The sequence below is a fragment of the Podarcis cretensis genome, assembly GCF_951804945.1.
Source record: "Podarcis cretensis genome assembly, chromosome: 5".
Lineage (NCBI taxonomy): Eukaryota > Metazoa > Chordata > Lepidosauria > Squamata > Lacertidae > Podarcis > Podarcis cretensis.
Genome location: NC_137174.1, coordinates 12,887,769 through 12,907,360, shown reverse-complemented (window position 1 = coordinate 12,907,360; position 19,592 = coordinate 12,887,769). Strand labels below are relative to the sequence as shown.

At 45.2% G+C, this 19,592-nt stretch overlaps 1 protein-coding gene across 3 annotated transcripts in view; it reads right to left on the bottom strand.

The window, feature by feature from the left end:
* Positions 1 to 2,337: 2,337 nt before the first annotated feature.
* The window catches only part of LOC307215694 (uncharacterized protein), a 30,000-nt gene continuing 12,745 nt past the window's right edge, over positions 2,338 to 19,592 (bottom strand). The window contains exons 3-9 of one of the 3 annotated variants that reach the window (XM_079975236.1): positions 19,404 to 19,565; positions 13,925 to 14,108; positions 11,476 to 11,627; positions 11,077 to 11,103; positions 9,376 to 9,494; positions 4,968 to 5,074; positions 2,338 to 4,525 (exon numbers count right to left, since the gene is read on the bottom strand). In XM_079975236.1, coding sequence (XP_079831362.1) covers positions 4,978 to 5,074; positions 9,376 to 9,494; positions 11,077 to 11,103; positions 11,476 to 11,627; positions 13,925 to 14,108; positions 19,404 to 19,565 — 741 coding nt within the window. In that variant the 3' untranslated portion in view covers positions 2,338 to 4,525; positions 4,968 to 4,977. The remainder of the gene's footprint in view (positions 4,526 to 4,967; positions 5,075 to 9,375; positions 9,495 to 11,076; positions 11,104 to 11,475; positions 11,628 to 13,924; positions 14,109 to 19,403; positions 19,566 to 19,592) is intronic. The other 2 variants (XM_079975238.1, XM_079975237.1) reach the window with 2 other exon arrangements.

Here is a 19,592-nt window from a genome sequence, read left to right as displayed (position 1 = left end):
GATCCACAGCCATCTTTTTGTGAGTGACTTGACCTCTTTGTCCCCCCCCCAAAAAACACTGACCTCCCCCCCCCAAAGTTTTTTTCAAACCCCTAAAAAAGTGGGGCTTCTCTCCCCCTCTCAACAACTTTGAGCTGATCCCCTCAAAAACAGGGGTAGATCACTGCCAGTTTTTAATTTTGAAAGTAAGAGAGTTGGCCACCCCTGCCCTATATGTTCTGCAAATGCTATCAGCAGCACTGCCTCCTACAGTTCCTTGAATGAGTCTCAATTATGGCACTTGTTTCTCCTGAGAATATGCAGAGCCTGTGCAACAAATATTTTGGGGGAGAGACATGGTTGATGACTTACAGTGGTGCCCCGCAAGACGAACACCTCGCAAGACGGAAAACCCGCTAGACGAAAGGGTTTTCCGTTTTGGAGGCGCTTCGCAAAACGAATTTCCCTATGGGCTTGCTTCGCAAGACAAAAATGTCTTGCGAGTTCCTGCGGGGTTTTTCCCCTGCCCCCTTTTTCTAAGCCGCTAAGCCGCTTATCAGCTGATCCGATAAGCCGCTAAAAGCCGCTAATAGCGCTAAGCTGCTAAACCGTCAATGGGCTTGCTTCGCAAGGCGAAAAAACCGCTAGACGAAGAGACTCGCGGAACGGATTAATTTCGTCTTGTGAGGCACCACTGTATCTAGTTTGAGAGGGCCTCTTACTATGAAGAGGCAGCCATGCATAATTACTCACAAGTAGCCTCATTACCTTAATGAGGGCTGTGAGGGTTTTTCAGCTGGTCTACAAGTTTCCAGTGGTTAAAGATTTCTATCTGCAACATGCAGCTAAAAGATTTTGAGACCCTCCTGCTAAGCTCCTGCATTAACAATCTCAACACTTTGGGAATGGACGGCTCTTAAGAACAGTTTGCGGGGAGGATTTGCTGCCTCGACTAGTTTCCGACCCAGTTGTTGTTGTTTAGTTGTGTCCGACTCTTCGTGACCCCATGGATCAGAGCACGCCAGGCACTCCTGTCTTCCACTGCTTCCCCGCAGTTTGGTCAAACTCATGCTGGTAACTTCAAGAACACTGTCCAACCATCTCTTCCTCTTCGTCCCCTTCTCCTTGTGCCCTCCATCTTTCCCAACATCAGGGTCTTTCCCAGGGAGTTTTCTCTTCTCATGAGGTGGCCAAAGTATTGGAGCCTCAGCTTCACAATCTGTCCTTCCAATGAGCACTCGGGACTGATTTCCTTCAGAATGGAGAGGTTTGATCTTCTTGCAGTCCACAGGACTCTCAAAAGTCTCCTCCAACTCCATAATTCAAAAGCATAAATTCTTTGGCGATCAGCCTTCTTTATAGAATCATAGAATCATAGAGTTGGAAGAGACCACAAGGGCCATCGAGTCCAACCCCCTGCCAAGCAGGAAACACCATCAGAGCACTCCTGACATATGGTTGTCAAGCCTCTGCTTAAAGACCTCCAAAGAAGGAGACTCCACCACACTCCTTGGCAGCAAATTCCACTGTCGAACAGCTCTTACTGTCAGGAAGTTCTTCCTAATGTTTAGGTGGAATCTTCTTTCTTGTAGTTTGGAACCATTGCTCCGTGTCCGCTTCTCTGGAGCAGCAGAAAACAACCTTTCTCCCTCCTCTATGTGACATCCTTTTATATATTTGAACATGGCTATCATATCACCCCTTAACTTCCTCTTCTCCAGGCTAAACATGCCCAGCTCCCTTAGCCGTTCTTCATAAGGCATCGTTTCCAGGCCTTTGACCATTTTGGTTGCCCTCCTCTGGACACGTTCCAGTTTGTCCGTGTCCTTCTTGAACTGTGGTGCCCAGAACTGGACACAGTACTCCAGGTGAGGTCTGACCAGAGCAGAATACAGTGGCACTATTACTTCCCTTGATCTAGATGCAATACTCCTATTGATGCAGCCCAGAATTGCATTGGCTTTTTTAGCTGCCGCATTATGGTCCAGCTCTCACTTCCATACATCACTACTGGGAAAATCATAGCTTTAACTATACAGACTTTTGTCCGACCCAGTTAGTATAAAGCAATTTCCTGTTTTCCTAATGATTGGTCCACCTGGCTCTGCAATGCTGACGTTCCGTGGCACCAGCTCTCCATTGTTTCAGACAGGATCCACCCACCCATTCACAAGGTACCAGGAACTGAATGCAAATGAAAGGTTCTCCCTACTTCATTCCAGTCTGCCTCAGGGTAACATCCGACTTCTCCATTTTTTGTATTCATTTTGCTCAACAACGACGTAACAATTCGGTAGAATGTGAAAATTCTGGTGATACAATAATTTCCCATAGTAAGTGAAATAATGCACAAGGATCTTTAATTTTTAAACAACTCTTTATATAAAAGCCAAAACTTGATATTTCCAGTATTACAGTCATTGTTCCACAAGATACAAAAATGTTAAATGGAGGAACACTCCCAGAAATGTTATTTTTTTAAAAAACAAACAAATCCTAATTTTTAAATGGTGGTGACTCAAATGTACACTGGTGAATTTCAGCTTAGCCCCTTAGCAATACTGAATAGTGATGTGATCCAGACCGAGCTTTCCTTTGAAGTGTACTTCCAATTGTCCCCCAATTCTTATAGACATTTTCTTATACCCACCCAGGGCTGTCTGGGTGGCTTTCTGATATAGGAGCCCCACAGAAATTCAGCTTTGTGAGTTATTTGTATCGACAACCTATCTTGATGCTATGGGTGGTAATGTTTGTCACTAGCTAGGACCACTTGTAGAAATAATTCAATTTGCCTTGCTCTGTGGTAGCCTGTTACTACGAGGTAACATTCGTGGATCACAGAGATTGTTGACAAAGTGCCCGTGATTCAGACGTTCCTCGCAATCGGGGTGTCATGTTTTATTTGTGCACTGATTTTCAGCTTCCTGGACAATATCTTAACAGCCATTTCCCTAATTCAAATACCTGCCTTTTTATCCCTTAGAGGTTAATCTCAACTTTTTCCAGGGAGTGAAGATTCAGTTAAAAGAAATGGTGCAATTGGAAAACAGTAATCTTTCTCCTCTGAGCACCATTCCAAACTGCTGTGGCTCCTTTAAAGCAGAGTAAAAAATGTTGGAATCTTAGTGTGAATGTGAAGTCTGCATATGTGAAAACACGTCTTGTGACTCCCGAGGAATGGCGAACCTCGAGTGCAGAACTTGGGTCAAGAAAGGTTAGCTGCCCCCGATATATAGCTTGGCCAACTGCACATTATATAGTCTAGCTTAGCAATTTCTCTACAGGCTTTTCTGTACATGCAGTCAATGTCAATCTTTTACAGGGAAATCTTTCCCTGATTTTTTGGTGAAGCACCTTGTATTACAGGGTGTGGAATATAGGCTAGGCACCTTTTCACTCCTCAAGTCGCATCTAGTTTGATCCTCAAAATTAAACATACTATATATCATTCTTTAAATATATTTATGAAAATGTATCATCTTCCATACAATATAAAAAGAAGAGGAGGCTGGATTGTTTTATTAAAAAAAAATGTGCATATAAAAGCTAAGGACTGTTTTACCATCTGAGGACATTTTTACAAGTCAAATGGTGACGCCCAATGCAACATGCAATCTTAATCGTTCCAGGTTGTGCTACCACTGCTGAAACCCCCCGTCCCATCCTGGCCACTGGTGAAATGGGATTCCCTGCTTGCTGTAAGCCTCTGCACTATTGAGCTCTTGGATGTAACATGGTTTCATCGACTCTCAATGGGCACCACCTAGATACTGCTTTTCATTTAACCTTGTCAAATACCCATGCAGGTTTTAGCCTTTAAAGGGGGGGGGGGACCTTCCCAGGACACTTCTCCGCTCTCCTGCATAACCCTTACTTCTCATTTAGGTTGGTTTGTCTTTTAGCGGTGAAATCGGGCAAATCCACATTTTCTCCTGTAACAATGCCCACCGTTTCACGACATTCTCTTGCCACTTTCCCTCTCTCTTAATCACAGCCAAAAAAACCGAGCACACTTTTGCTTAAAGGAATAAACCGGCTCCTTCCTTGCAAAATTCCTCTTCCCATCATTACTTTTAAACTACTCTTACGCTGTTGCTGCGTGATCTGGCCAATGCAAAGGTAGAACTAAGATGGAACCCACTTTCCTTGCTCCTAAAAAACGAACGAGTCTGAAGAAGTTAACGCCAGAGAACTGGCAGCCATTGGCTGCATTGCTTAGAACAAATGATATACCGAGTCCAGGTATTAAGAGTACATATGTAGGATGAAATTGGCTCTATTCCACAGCGCGTAGTACATTTGTTTTCTTTGTTTGATTTTGGTACAACAGTCTAATGCAGGTTACCCCTCTGGAATTCCCCAGAAAGTAACCTAATACAATTACTGTGGCCAACTATTCTGGATACATAAGTTTAAATTACACAGGAACCAACTTGCTTCTCAGAAAGAATCCGTTTACCCAGTCATTCTGGAAGGGTTATAAACCAAGCAATTTCTGACAAGTCTCAGCATTGCAACCTTTGGAGCTCAAACGCTTTTCTTTCTGAAAACAAAGACGCAGAAAGCAAAAGTAAGTGTAATTGGTCGGTAGAATCAAGTGTTCTCCCTCCAGCATTTTTACCAAATTGCAGAAGACAATGTTATGCCTGCATAACCAACCATGCTACTTATTATCTGACAAATAACTACAAAATAACTTGTCTTTAAAGTTGGGGGCCTGCGGCAGAGTTAATAACCTTTTGAGAAGCAACTGCTTCCTTCCTTTTTCCTCACTGCTGTCTCCCTCCTTCACCCGATCATTTAGATTGGTTTCCCTAACTTCTCCTTGAAAGATCAGGTCTTGCACTTGAACTTCGACAGCAGGGTCTGCTAGTGCTAGCTCCCTTCCTTCATTTTGGACCTTGAAAATGGCCACAAAGGGTTGGTTATATATCATCACTGTGTCATGGTGGGGGGAAGTCTCAGCCACTTTCTGGCTCTCTTACCTCTGTCCAGTCACAAAGGCCAAAGGCTTTCATTCCTTGAACTTTGTCCCAAGGCAATCATCGAGTTCCTCTCTGTTTTCCTCAAATCCAAACACGCAGAATCTGGCCTGAACAGACAGGTAAAAGTTACCGTTAATACAAAGCACTGGGAATAACACCTGTAATTTTCCACATGTTGTTGGATGATAAAACAGACACGCCTGGCACCAGATATTTTCCAGCCATACTCCAAAACAGCTGCTCTTCAAAACATTTGTGTAAGCTTTCAAAAAATAGTTATCGACGGTAAAAACAACCTACTGCCCAACCTCGCTGCACTGTTGTTGTTGTTGTTTAGTCGTTTAGTCGTGTCTGACTCTTCATGACCCCATGGACCAGAGCACGCCAGGCACTTCTGTCTTCCACTGCCTCCCACAGTTTGGTCAAACTCATGCTGGTAGCTTCGAGAACACCGTCCAACCATCTTGTCCCCTGTTGTCTCCTTCTCCTTGTGCCCTCCATCTTTCCCAACATCAGGGTCTTAAACCATAGCTTTAACTATACGGACCTTCGTTGGCAAGGTGATGTCTCTGCTTTTTAAGATGCTGTCTAGGTTTGCCATTGCCTTTCTCCCAAGAAGCAGGCATCTTTTAATTTCATGGCTGCTGTCACCAACTGCAGTGATCATGGAGCCCAAGAAAGTAAAATCTCTCACTGCCTCCATTTCTTCTCCTTCTATTTGCCAGGAGGTGATGGAACCAGTGGCCATGATCTTCGTTTTTTTGATGTTATTTCAAACCATATTTTGTGCTCTCCTTTTTCACCCTCATTAAAAGGTTCTTTAATTCCTCCTCACTTTCTGCCATCAAGGTTGTGTCATCTGCATATCTGAGGTTGTTGATATTTCTTCCAGCAATCTTAATTCCGGCTAGGGATTCATCCAGCCCAGCCTTTCGCATGATGAATCCCTAGCCGGAATTAAGGTAACAAGCAAACCGGCATGGGAGAAACAAATAAACACAAACATTACATTCATCCTTTGCTGCTGGCCAACTCACCTTGCCAGTCCCCCCCCCCCCCCCCCATTTTACAAGTGAAACACTTGGAGAAGGCAAAGGGCTTCTTGACATCTCTTTGGAAACTATGTTCCTGAGTATGTCAAGAGGTATATAAAAAGAATAAATATTTTCTACAGTGGATCATGGTATTTCTAGGGGTTTTTTTATCGGGGCTAAGAGGGAGTTAAGGCAGGCTATTTCAACGTACAACTCCAACCCTGCAGCCTAATATTATTTTAGTTGGACTTTTGTAACTAAGCTCTTAAGGCAGCAAGCAACATGAAGCTTATACAACGTGATGAGATCCAGCGCCAAGGGCCTTCTGGCGGTTCCCTCACTGCGAGAAGCGAGGTTACAGGGAACCAGGCAGAGGGCCTTCTTGGTAGTGGCGCACAGCCTGTGGAACGCCCTCCTATCAGATGTCAAGGAAATAAGCAACTATCCTACTTTTAAAAGACATTTGTAGGCAGCCCTGTTTAGGGAAGTTTTTAATGTTTAATGCTGTATTGTGTTTTTAATATTTCATTGGGAGCCGCCCAGAGTGGCTGGGGAAACTCAGCCAGATGGGGGCGGGTATAAATAATAAATTATTATTATTATGAAAGCAAACGAATATTGTCAAAATTGCAAATCTCAGCAGGGGAGAGCTAAGGATTTTTGCCACTCAGTTCTGCTGAACGTATAATATGGTTCTTCCACTGAGGTGAAGGGATAATGTATAGCAGCAGATGTTTAGGCACTCTGCTCTTATTTTGCTGAAGATCAACAATATTTTCTGTTGCATGTGGTACACAAGTGAGAGCAATTTGGGGCGCAGAAGGTGAAACTGCTGTTCATAAATGACATTAGGAGCTGCCCTTTCTCCAAAGGAACGTAAGCTGGGCTTCCAGTCCATATTTCAATAAATGTCCACATCTGCTCAATTGATCCCCAGCTGTTTTTGCTCACAGCACCCATTTTGATCTCTTCCGCCTGTATTTGTTTCAGCTGCTCAAACAATAGCAGGACGCCTGTCTGTCCCAACCCAGTTTTCTGTTCCAGCTGTGAAGCTGCTCTGGGGGTGGGGGGGGGGCTAATAAAGGACTACACAGCTGCAACTGGAGTCCGGAGTGTAAATACCAGGTGCATTTGATATTCAAGTGCACACGACAGGAGAATCCCAGGCAGAATAGTTAGACAGCTGCTCATCCCACTGGAAATCAAAAGACACCGACAGTCATTTCAGGAAAGACCCTGGGCTCTGGCAGAATCCCCAGCTAAAGAGACATGGGGGGTTCGCAGCATTGCATAACACATCTGTGTACGCAAACAAGATAATCCGTTTCCTCTGTCCATGGCCAAAAAACCCCAAGAAAGCGAAAAACAAACAAGAACTTGGAAAATTTGGGTGGTGGCAGCTCCCGGCTTATATGGACCAGCATAAACTCAGATGTATGCTACAGGCAAAAGTACTGTCAACCTCATCATTGCCATTGCTATGGTTCATATTTTACATATTGATTTAAAGTATTCCTAGGACACCATTCAGGGCTGTGCCTTTGCAAAATGGAGGAGATACATAGCTTAATAGACACCTCAAACGACAGCAGAAAGCCTGTCAAGATAGATAACAGCAAATCAATGTAATTTATTAGAAGACATCAGTGCATGGATAGCTCAGCTGGTTAGAGCATGGTGCTGATAATGGCAAGGTGGCAGGTTCAATCCTCATATGGGATAAAGGTAAAGGGACTCCTGACCATTAGGTCCAGTCATGGCCGACTCTGGGGTTGCGGCGCTCATCTCGCTTTATTGGCTGAGGGAGCCGGCGTACAGCTTCTGGGTCATGTGGCCAGCATGACTAAGCCGCTTCTGGCGAACCACAGTGACGCTGTGTCTCTACAGAGGGTGGGGAATACAGCACATGATATCATGGGCTGTCCCTCGAGTCCGCTAGATGACATCGCAAGGGATCGTTGTCTTAGGAGAGCGAGAAAAATTTTCAAGGGATGGCTCACACCCCGGCCATCACCTCTTTAATCTTCTACTCTCGGGCAGGAGATCTAGAAGTATAATCAGCCATAAAGGTAAAGGTAAAGGGACCCCTGACCATTAGGTCCAGTCGTGACCGACTCTGGGGTTGCGGCGCTCATCTCGCTTTACTGGCCGAGGGAGCCGGCGTACAGCTTCCGGGTCATGTGGCCAGTATGACTAAGCCACTTCTGGTGAACCAGAGCAGCGCACAGAAACGCCGTTTACCTTCCTGCCGAAGTGGTACCTATTTATCTACTTGCACTTTGACGTGCTTTCGAACTGCTAGGTTGGCAGGAGCAGGGACCGAGCAACAGGAGCTCATCCCGTTGCGGGGATTCAAACCGCCGACCTTCTGATCAGCAAGTCCTAGGCTCTGTGGTTTAACCCACAGCGCCACATGCGCCCCTTATAATCAGCCATACCAACAGGCTAAAAAATAGCTTTTATCCATGGGCTGTTCGGCTGTTGAACAGAAAATAAAATAGCAAAATTGACTTGTGAGGTGGTGTGTTGTTCGATAAGAGATTGAGTGGGGGAGGAGGCTCGTTTAATTTCATTGTACACAGGCTGTACAATGACAATAAAGATTATTATTATTATTATTATTATTATTATTATTATCATCATCATCTCTAATTTCATAGAACCATAGAGTTGTAGAGTTGGAAGGGTCCCCAAGGGCTATCTCATCCAACCCCCTGCAACGCAGAAATCTCAACTAATCCATGACAGGTGGCCATCCAGCCTCTGCTTAAAAACATCCAAAGGAGAGTCCACAACCTCTCAGTGGAGACCATTCCACTGTTGAACAGCTCTTACTGTCAGAAAGTTCTTCCTGACGATTAGTTGGAATCTCCTTTCTTGTAATTAGAAGCTATTGGTTCGAGTCCTACCCTCTGGAGCAGGAGAAAACAAGCTCGCTCCATCATATGCAGACAGGACTTTGAAGCCAACTCTCTTGAATCGGTCCAAGTTTAGGAGTCCAGTTACTAAACCACAGTAGTTCTACAATGTGCAGTAAATTGCATGCGGTCCAGAACAGGGCCTCCCAGAATCTTTGCTGCCCCCCCCATCTCCCTTGCACCCTCAAATGAATGTTCAGATCCTAGATCTCAGCCACACCGGAGTTTACTGTGGATGTGAAACTGTTCTGCATCTCTATTTTTTATCTTTTTCACAGCATTCAACTGCCTCCCTTATCCCAGTGGCAACCACACTTTCTCAAGCGCAGGAAACACCAAGATAGATACCGGAGGCCTTAAACTGCGAGTGTTCGTGAGAGTGTGGATGAAAGTTCGCAAACATGGAAACAGTGACCCGTTAACACCTGAGTGTAGCCAAAACCCTAGGAAGCTTACCTATAGAGCTGTGGGCATGACCTTTTCAAGGCAGCTGATGACAAGCCCAGCCTGCTCTGGTTCCTTCCCCTACTCTTTCTCAGGAGGTCTCTCATTCTTCCCCAGGCCAGATTGTCACCCTGCGGAATATGCAAAGCCATCTTAGCACAAGGCGAGGGAACATGGAAACAGTTCCTAAGCTTGCACATGGTCCCCACGTAACTGGTAAACACAAGGCGCATGCTTGAAAGGTGAAATCTCTTTTTCTCAAAAAAGGTTCAGAGCAGCCTCTTTACGGTCAGTTATTTTGAGACGTAGGATATAATTTGCAACGGCAGCAGCTTCCGGTATACTGTAAAAGGATGATCCGTGATAATATGCTGGCGTTGTGAGAAACAGACCAGGAAAAAAGCATGCAATAGCTGCAGCTGCCTCTGGGCTGTCAGCATTTAACAGGTGGAATCGGTTCACATAGTGGAACTTTAGGTTTGTGCGATTAAAGCACAATGTCACCCTAGCGCAGCAGTCACACCTTCTTCTTTTTTTAAAGCAGGCTTTTATGGTAGGGATGTGGGTGGCGCTGTGGGTTAAACCACAGAGCCTAGGACTTGCCGATCAGAAGGTCGGCGGTTCGAATCCCCGCGATGGGGTGAGCTCCCGTTGCTCGGTCCCTGCTCCTGCCAACCAAGCAGTTCGAAAGCACGTCAAAGTGCAAGTAGATAAATAGGTACCACTCTGGTGGGAAGGTAAACGGTGTGTTCCGTGCACTGCTCTGGTCAGGGGTCCCTTTACCTTTTACCTATTTTATGTTGTATTTATCTATGTTGTATTTTATGCTGTTTTTAAGTCGCATTTTTAATCAATGTTTTATATTTGCTGTTAGCCGCCCTGAGCCCGGTTTTTAAACTGGGAAGGGCAGGGTATTTATTATTATTATTATTATTATTATTATTATTATTATTATTCTGAGAAACGGAGTGGTGTCATACATTCTGCCTTCAGAAGCAAGAGCCACTTGCCAGATGGCATAATCCCCATGCCAGCAGCACCACCACACAGCACACAGCAGGAATATGCAGTGGTTTTTTGTGTGATCCACAAGGAATTTGCCCTCCTGCTCTACTTAACAGGATACTCTGTATGCTATTAGTGCATAATTTATATCAGTGCATAATTGCATGTGGCTCTCTAAAGATACATATGTGTGTGTGTGTGTGTGTAAGGTAAAGGGATCCCTGACCATTAGGTCCAGTCGTGACCAACTCTGGGGTTGCGGTGCTCATCTTGCTTTATTGGCCGAGGGAGCCAGTGTACAGCTTCTGGGTCATGTGGCCAGAATGACTAAGCTGCTTCTGGCGAACCAGAGCAGCCCACAGAAACGCCGTCTACCTTCCCGCCGGAGTGGTACCTATTTATCTACTTGCACTTTGTGCTTTCGAACTGCTAGATTGGCAGGAGCAGGGACCGAGCAACGGGAGCTCACCCCGTTGCGGGGATTCGAACCGCCAACCTTCTGATCGGCAAGTCCTAGGCTCTGTGGTTTAACCCACAGCGCCACCCGCATCCATATATATATATATATGACAAAGGAACGCTCCTGCTCTGAGCCAGGCGCAATCTTCATTTCAGCAGAGGGAGGAGAAAGTGGGGAAACAAGGGATGGTAGCAGCAGCATCCAAGGGGAAATTTGGTATGAATTGCTTTCCCAAAGTGATTACTTACCGAGGCATTTCTGCTAATGTCAAAGCCCTAGAAATAAAAAGAAGAGAGCATAGAATTAATATTGGGAGTACGCCTTTTAATCCGCTCTAAAGCCTTCCAGCCACCATATGAACAGCGCAAAGCTGTTTAAGGGGGGCAGGTCGAGGGTGCAATCTAACCCCCACCCTGCCCACCCCACCCAGCACAAAGCTTTGCATTGCCCTGTTAGGATGTTATCGAAATTTATCTTGATATCATCTAGTATTATTATGAGAGCTGTTCATCTGCAGACAGCATGAGAAGATGGGTAGGAATGTGCAATAGCAGCTGCTGCAGAACCAGCTTACACTGTAAAAGTGCGTCTGACAAAGTGGGGTCCAGTCCACAAAAACCTACGCCACGTGAACATATATCGCTCACCGTTTTCATGGCTGACTCCTTTAGGAGCTGAGCTTGGCCGTCAGTCGCACAGTATCCATCCCTGCACTCATTCTGTCCAGTTTTCTTTCCATTCGACAGCTGTAAGTCCATTATCAGCTGGTTATTTTCCAGATCCAGGTGAACATCTCTCCCTGCAGTCAGAAGATTGACCGATGTAAACAGGTAGCTTATGTCGTCTTGCTTTTTACCAGCTGTTACAACTGTTCAGAGTTAGAAAAGCGAGCGCTTAGTGTACGTTTGTGAGAGATTTTACTTTCTTGGGCTCCATGATCACTGCAGATGGTGACAGCAGCCACGAAATTAAAAGACGCCTACTTCTTGGGAGAAAAGCAAAGACAAACCTAGACAGCATCTTAAAAAGCAGGGACATCACCTTGCCAACAAAGGTCCGTATAGCTAAAGCTATGGTTTTCCCAGTAGTGATGTATGAAGTGAGAGCTGGACCATAAAGAAGGCTGATCGCCGAAGAATTGATGCTTATGAATTATGGTGCTGGAGGAAACTCTTGAGAGTCCCATGGACTGCAAGAAGATCAAACCTCTCCATTCTGAAGGAAATCAGCCCTGAGTGCTCACTGGAAGGACAGATCCTGAAGCTGAGGCTCCAATACTTTGGCCACCTCATGAGAAGAGAAGACAACCTGGAAAAGACCCTGATGCTGGGAAAGATGGAGGGCACAAGGAGAAGGGGACAACAGAGGACGAGATGGTTGGACAGTGTTCTCGAAGCTACCAGCATGAGTTTGACCAAACTGCGGGAGGCAGTGGAATACAGGAGTGCCTGGCGTGCTCTGGTCCATGGGGTCACGAAGAGTCGGACACGACTAAACGACTAAACAACAAAGTGTACGTTTCTTGTGCAATGGCGAAGGGAGATTTGGAATGGTTCAAGACATCTCACCGCCTGAGGCAAAGGATAAGATGGTGTCTCTCCCCCCCCCCCCCCGCTTTCCACTCCATGCGCAAATGCCAACCAGACTTGAAGTATTGAATCTTACTTCAGTCCTTGTGATGAGAAAGCACTCTCCGCTGCAACTGAGAGCAGCAGGATAGTTTAGGGCAGTGATGGCCAAACTTGGCCCTCCAGCTGTTTTGGGACTACGACTCCCATCATCCCTAGCTAACAGGACCCATGGTCAAGGATGATGGGAATTGTAGTCCCAAAACAGCAGGAGGGCCAAATTTGGCCATCACTGGTTTAGGGAGCACAGGACAGGCCTCCTGGAACATTCAGCTCTGTGCTGTTAACACCTTGCTGCCACTTCCTAGCCAACTCATTCTGTCTAATGGCAGGGCCACCCTGAAGGAGATACACAGCATATGCAAAGGCTAAGCTAGAGAATGCCATGATGTGTTGGTCACTCAGAGATCCAGGCCAAAGTTACTGCCTCCCCTCCGACCTTTCTCTGATGAAAACAGGGACATGAATAATAATAATAATAGTTATAATTCATACCCTGCCCATCTGACTGGATTGCTTCAACCACTCTTGGCAGCTTCCAACATATATAAAATATAATGAAAGAGTAATCGTTTTTTTTAAAAAACGTTCCCTATACAGGGTTGCCTTCAGATGATTTCTAAAGGTTGTACAGTTACATATCTCCTTGGCTCGGGGGTTGCAGAACTCCATACCCTCCAACATTTTCCCGATGAAAATAGAGGCATCCCTACCATACCCTCCAACATTTCGCCGATGAAAATAGGGATGTCCTAAGGAAAAGTGGAGGGACGCGGGTGGCGCTGTGGGTTAAACCACAGAGCCTAGGACTTGCCGATCAGAAGGCCGGCGGTTCAAATCCCCACAACGGGGTGAGCTCCCGTTGCTCGGTGCCAGCTCCTGCCAACCTAGCAGTTCAAAAGCATACCAGTGCAAGTAGATAAATAGGTACCACTGTGGCGGGAAGGTAAACGGCATTTCCATGTGCTGCTCTGGTTCGCCAGAAATGGCTTAGTCATTCTGGCCACATGACCTGGAAGCTGTACGCCGGCTCCCTCGGCCAATAAAGCGAGATGAGTGCCGTAACCCCAGAGTCGGTCACAACAGGACCTAATGGTCAGGGGTCCCTTTACCTTTACCATAGTCTCCAACATTTCTCTGATGAAAATAGGGACGTCCTAAGGAAAAGCGGGACATCTGGGATCAAACCAGAAACTGAGACAGCTTCTGTAAATCTGGGACTGTCCCTGAAGAACAGGGACACTTGTAGGGTCTGTTACTGCCCCTGTTAAAGTGATGGTTGTGTTAGAAAGGAATTATCTGGGAGCAGATCTGGTGAAAAGCATGTGCTTTGTTTAATGTTGCCCATGTCTACTCAGTAATGTCCTATTGCGTTCACCCACTGAACGACTGTGGCTGCCGATTAAGACCTATTCCATAACAAGTGCATTATACATTAAGGTCAGTGGGCCAGAAGACAGAAACCTACCTTTGCTTGTTTTGTCACTGCTTCCTCCTCCTCCTTCTGGAATGATTGAGAGGTCGGACATGTTTCCATTCTGCACCAATAGGCTGTGCGGTCGGCTCTTCCCAGGAAAAAAATTCTTCCCTTCTTGGTGTGAGCTCAACAAAATCCTGGCAGCTCCGCAGGAGCAATGCTGTAGAAAACACTCCTACGCCAGGTGAAAGAGGAGATATGCCTGAGTTTAATTTGCAGCTAGTCAGGAGTATGCAACTTGGCGCCACAAGATAGCACAAACAAATTGCTGGAATTCCATGAGAGAGATGGCCAGCTTCTTCCCTAGGAACTGTCTGGCCAAAATAAACGTGCCTAACATAATCTAGGAATACTGTATAGTGAAACTTCACCCCAGAACACCAAGACCCTTTGGAGACCCTTCTTGCAGTTCTTCAGTTGTATGTTCCATTCTACAAACATAAAATACGATTTTGACATTCCTAAGTAACTAATTTCTGCTCCAGATACCAGTTTCTTTGTGAAGTTATCCATAATAAGCATTTCAGAGCGGTAAAATCCCTTCAATATTTTCATATGCACTGTTATGCATATGTTATATTACCACTTACAATACGGAACATTATACAGTGGTACCTCGGGTTACAGACGCTTCAGGTTACAGACTCCGCTAACCCAGAAATATTACCTCATGTTAAGAACTTTGCTTCAGGATAAGAACAGAAATCGTGCGGCAGTGGCGTGGTGGCCCCATTAGCTAAAGTGGTGCTTCAGGTTAAGAACAGTTTCAGGTTAAGAACGGACCTCCGGAACGAATTAAGTACGTAACCAGAGGTACCACTGTATGTCTGGTTTAACAAGAAGCTCAACAAACGGAAAGTAAGATGACAATAAACCGATTAATATCACATTTAAAATTAATAACAATCTATCTTCATATGTAATGTCTGGATACTGATGGAATATAGAATTCTAGTTGCTTCCAGCATATAAGAAACCAATCCTTTATGCTCCCACCTCACTGAACCTTCCACATAACTTAAAATACTTTTTTGGTTGACTTTTTATTTCCCCCCAATATTTCTTTAGCATATGCCATATGACATTCCCATCACGTGTGGAAAAAAGTCCCCTCTCTTTTTCCAACACTTCCAACAAGTGGCCGGGTTGTTTTTATTGACTGTGTGTATCTTTACTGGGGCAGTACAGTGGTACCTCAGGTTAAGTACTTAATTCGTTCTGGAGGTCCGTTCTTAACCTGAAACTGTTCTTAACCTGAAGCATCACTTTAGCTAATGGGGCCTTCTGCTGCTGCTGCCGGAGCACAATTTCTGTTCTCATCCTGAAGCAAAGTTCTTAACCTGAAGCACTATTTCTGGGTTAGTGAAGTCTGTAACCTGAAGCGTATGTAACCCGAGGTACCACTGTATACTATTTGCTCATTGTTTTAAAACAGTTTTCTCTTGTTGCCGTTTTTAAGCAAAATCTGTATGTGCTTTTACTATATATATATATATATATATATATATATATCCCCAGATATCCACTGGGACATTGTCCTGAGCCCTTTCTCACCATGTATTACATTCCTTAACTTGTTCTGACTCTGTATCATATTTGCAAATTAGTGCGTAGATTTTATTTTTCTTTATTTACGGCTAATACATGCCTGTAGGTCTTGGCTTTTGCCTCTCTTATCTCTCACACAAAGAGAGATACCTTGATGACAACAGAGAGAGGTGCAGCTGATTCTCAAATGGCTCTCACATTCCAGGAGAGCCCTTCCACAGAGAGGCATCTCCTTCAGACAAGCAAACTCCTTGGCCACTCAGCCAGAGCCATCAAGATAATCTCCAGATGCCCTGCTTCTTTCATTAACCTTCTCCTGGCCAAACCTCAGGCTTACAACCAAGAATTTTTAGCAATTTAGCAATTGCTAAAAATTGGAAAAAAGAAATTGCGCCAACAAAAAAAGGAATGGCAAGACAAACTGATAGAGTATATTGAACTGGCTAGATTAACAGAGGCAGTTAGACAAGAGTTTCAAAAAGCATGGGGGAAATGCAGAGAATACATGTTCATGTTTAATGAGGGTGGATTTTTGTATTGGGGGGGTTATGTTATGTTGTAGGGACGCAGGTGGCGCTGTGGGTTAAAGCCTCAGCGCCTAGGACTTGCCGATCGAAAGGTCGGCGGTTCGAATCCCTGCGGCGGGGTGCGCTCCCGCTGCTCGGTCCCAGCGCCTGCCAACCTAGCAGTTCGAAAGCACCTCCGGGTGCAAATAGATAAATAGGGACCGCTTACCAGCGGGAAGGTAAACGGTGTTTCTGTGTGCGGCTCTGGCTCTGGCCAGAGCAGCGATGTCACGCTGGCCACGTGACCCGGAAGTGTCTCCGGACAGCGCTGGCCCCTGGCCTCTTGAGTGAGATGGGCGCACAACCCCAGAGTCTGTCAAGACTGGCCCGTACGGGCAGGGGTACCTTTACCTTACCTTTATGTTATGTTGTAAATAAAATTTCCAATAAATAAAAAAATAAAATAAATAAGAATTGCACGGCTGTAAGGGAGCCATCTTAAAAAGTAGACAGCATCTTAAATAGTAGAGACATCACCTTGCCAACAAAGGTCTGTATAGTTAAAGCTATGGTTTTCCCAGTAGTGATGTATGGAAGTGAGAGGTGGACCATAAAGAAGGCTGGTCGCCGAAGAATTGATGCTTTTGAATTATGGTGCTGGAGGAGACTCTTTAGAGTCCCATGGACTGCAAGATGATCTAACCTCTCCATTCTGAAGGAAATCAGCCCTGAGTGCTCACTAGAAGGACAGATCCTGAAGCTGAGGCTCCAATACTTTGGCCACCTCATGAGAAGAGAAGACTCCCTGGAAAAGACCCTGATGTTGGGAAAGATGGAGGGCACAAGGAGAAGGGGACGACAGAGGACGAGATGGTTGGACAGTGTTCTTGAAGTTACCAGCATGAGTTTGACCAAACTGCGGGAGGCAGTGGAAGACAGGAGTGCCTGGCGTGCTCTAGTCCATGGGGTCACGAAGAGTCAGACACAACTAAATGACTAAACAACAACAAGGAAGCCATACTTATAACAATAAGCAGTGCTATTTTTCTAGAAAAATAGGTGCCAGAGCTCACCATGAACTTCTCCCTTGTTCTCTTAGAATGGCAATGGCGCCCACCTCAGACGTCGGCTGAAAAAAAGCCTTGACAATAAGATATCTGGAACTAACAAGTACAGAGAGATCCTGTCTTTTAGGCCTAAGCAAAGAGACTAGTGTGTACAGCCATGAGATAAAAGGCAAAATCTGTCCATTTCAGTTTCTCTCCTGTTTCCATCCTTCTGTTCAGTTTGCCCATCAGTTGTGCATTAATTTGCAAATTTTTATTTTAAAAAATCAACAGGTAAAAATCTGCATGCATTTTCATGTGTGTTTCTCCTAATACATGCAATATTTTAATTAATATGTGCTTTCTTCTGCACATGTTTGGGTCAGAGAACTGCATCATAAAACTGAGAGAAGTGATCACGTCAAAGCTCTGTTACATTCAGTTACTGGTTTGGGTGAGAATTAGGTAGGTTTGCACCTTGTGAACAATATAGAGGTAAAAGGTACCTTTTTACCTTTACAATGTACCGTATTTTTTGCTCTCTAAGACTCACTTTTTCCCTCCTAAAAAGTAAGGGAAAATGGGTGTGCGTCTTATGGAGCGAATGCAGGCTGCGCAGCTATCCCAGAAGCCAGAACAGCAAGAGGGATTGCTGCTTTCACTGCACAGCGATCCCTCTTGCTGTTCTGGCTTCTGAGATTCAGAATATTTTTTTTCTTGTTTTCCTCCTCCAAAAACTAGGTGCGTCTTGTGGTCTGGTGCGTCTTATAGAGCGAAAAATACGGTAGATCATTCAGGTCATGCACTTGGTCAGAGAAGTTCAAGAACTACGCAACTCTTCTGTACCTCTGCCCTCCCTACGTTTGGCTCCAGAGATTCCCCGGGCTTGCCCCATAGCTTGCAGGGGCATTTAAATCAGTGTTTAAAGATGTTTGCTTAACTCAGTCTGAGCTGTGATTAGTGTATTGTGCAAAAAGTACTTCAGCTAAGAGCACGTTCTGTTCATTTTGCAGAATTCTGTTTTGCATTTTTCTAAGTGGAAAAGAACTTCTGTATGATTCATAATGCTTGCATGCATTATGAGCCGGACAAAATCATATTCTAAACCAGGTAATTATGGACTTTGGCAATGCCGCTCAAATTAATCAACATAGCGCTACACTCTCTGCAGAACAAAATCGCTATAGGCACTATGCACAACATCATGCCATCTGAAAACTTGTGAGAATAGCCGTGACCCTAAAACCAAGTCCCATGTGGGGAGCACAGGTAAAAATCACTGGATTTTGCAGCTGGAAACGACATCAGAAGGATGAGAGAAAGACTAGATTAGATACAGAGGTGTCCAGATTTGATGACGTGAACATGCATGAGGGCCGACCAAAGTTGTTGACCTTTTTTTAGGATTGAAGTTGTTGAGCTTAACCCAAAAGTTGTTTTTTTAGGATTTTAACCCAGAAAATAAACTGCCACAGAGGCCGGATTAAACTGACCGGCGGGCCAGATTGGGCCCCCTGGCTGGACTTTGCACATGCCTGCATTAGAACAATACAAAAGAGATGATTTGGGAGATGGCAGGAGACAATCTGAGCACAAAACCAGCTGCATGGACAAGGACAAAAAGGACAAAACTGAGGAAGGAGATAATGATATGACTAATCAAGAGGAAGCTGAGAGATTACATTCTTTTCTCAGCTCCAGCACTGTCCTGATCTGTGACCTTGACAGAGACGCATAATCTCGCTTGTGTAGACTGAGCCGGTGAACTGCGGGATGACTCTTCGTGACAGCAGGAGCCTTCCAACTTGATTCTATGGTAACTTTCCAAATACTACAAAACAGCAGAAAGCAGCAAACTGATTCGATGCTCAGATTAAATTTGGGAGTCAAGCTTGCAGAGATTTGCTGGCTGAGGGACATTTAGAAAGCGATGGAAGGGCCACCCATGCCAGAGAATCTTGAGATCCATCCCAGGCGTAATAGAGCTGTTCTGCTGGCAGAATTATCGCGGCAGAACAGGACAAAAAAGGGTTGAATCGTGGCTGGGATGGGGGCATACACTGACATCAAATCCTGAATTCACTCAGGCAAAGACCTGGTGGACAACAGAAGTTTACATCACTCCCAGACGCGGAGTAAATAACTTCTCTCCCGCTGAGGGGAAAAACCACACCCAAACACTAGTACCATCTCTGATTTATGGTCTGCGGTGGGGCCTTCTGTCTTTTTTTCCTGCCATGTTTGCTTTTGAGCAGAGAGTTTCACCCCTCTGGCTGGGTGGGCACAGGGAGAAGCAGAGGTTCAGCTGGCATAGCAGGGGAGCCATATCTACAACCTGGCAAAAAGGAGTCCTGTGCCCTTTCTTCTTACCTCTGTTAGCTGGTTTGCTTTCTGTTCCTTCTGCAAGCTGCTGACTTGCTTCTGTAACCTCAGGTTGTGCTCCTGTAGCTGCCCGATTTTTTCAATAAGTTGGCATATGTGTTCCAGGTAACCCAGGCCTGAGCCGTGGGCCTTGGCATTTCCTTGGTTCACCTACAATGAGGAAGAAAGCACCCCACA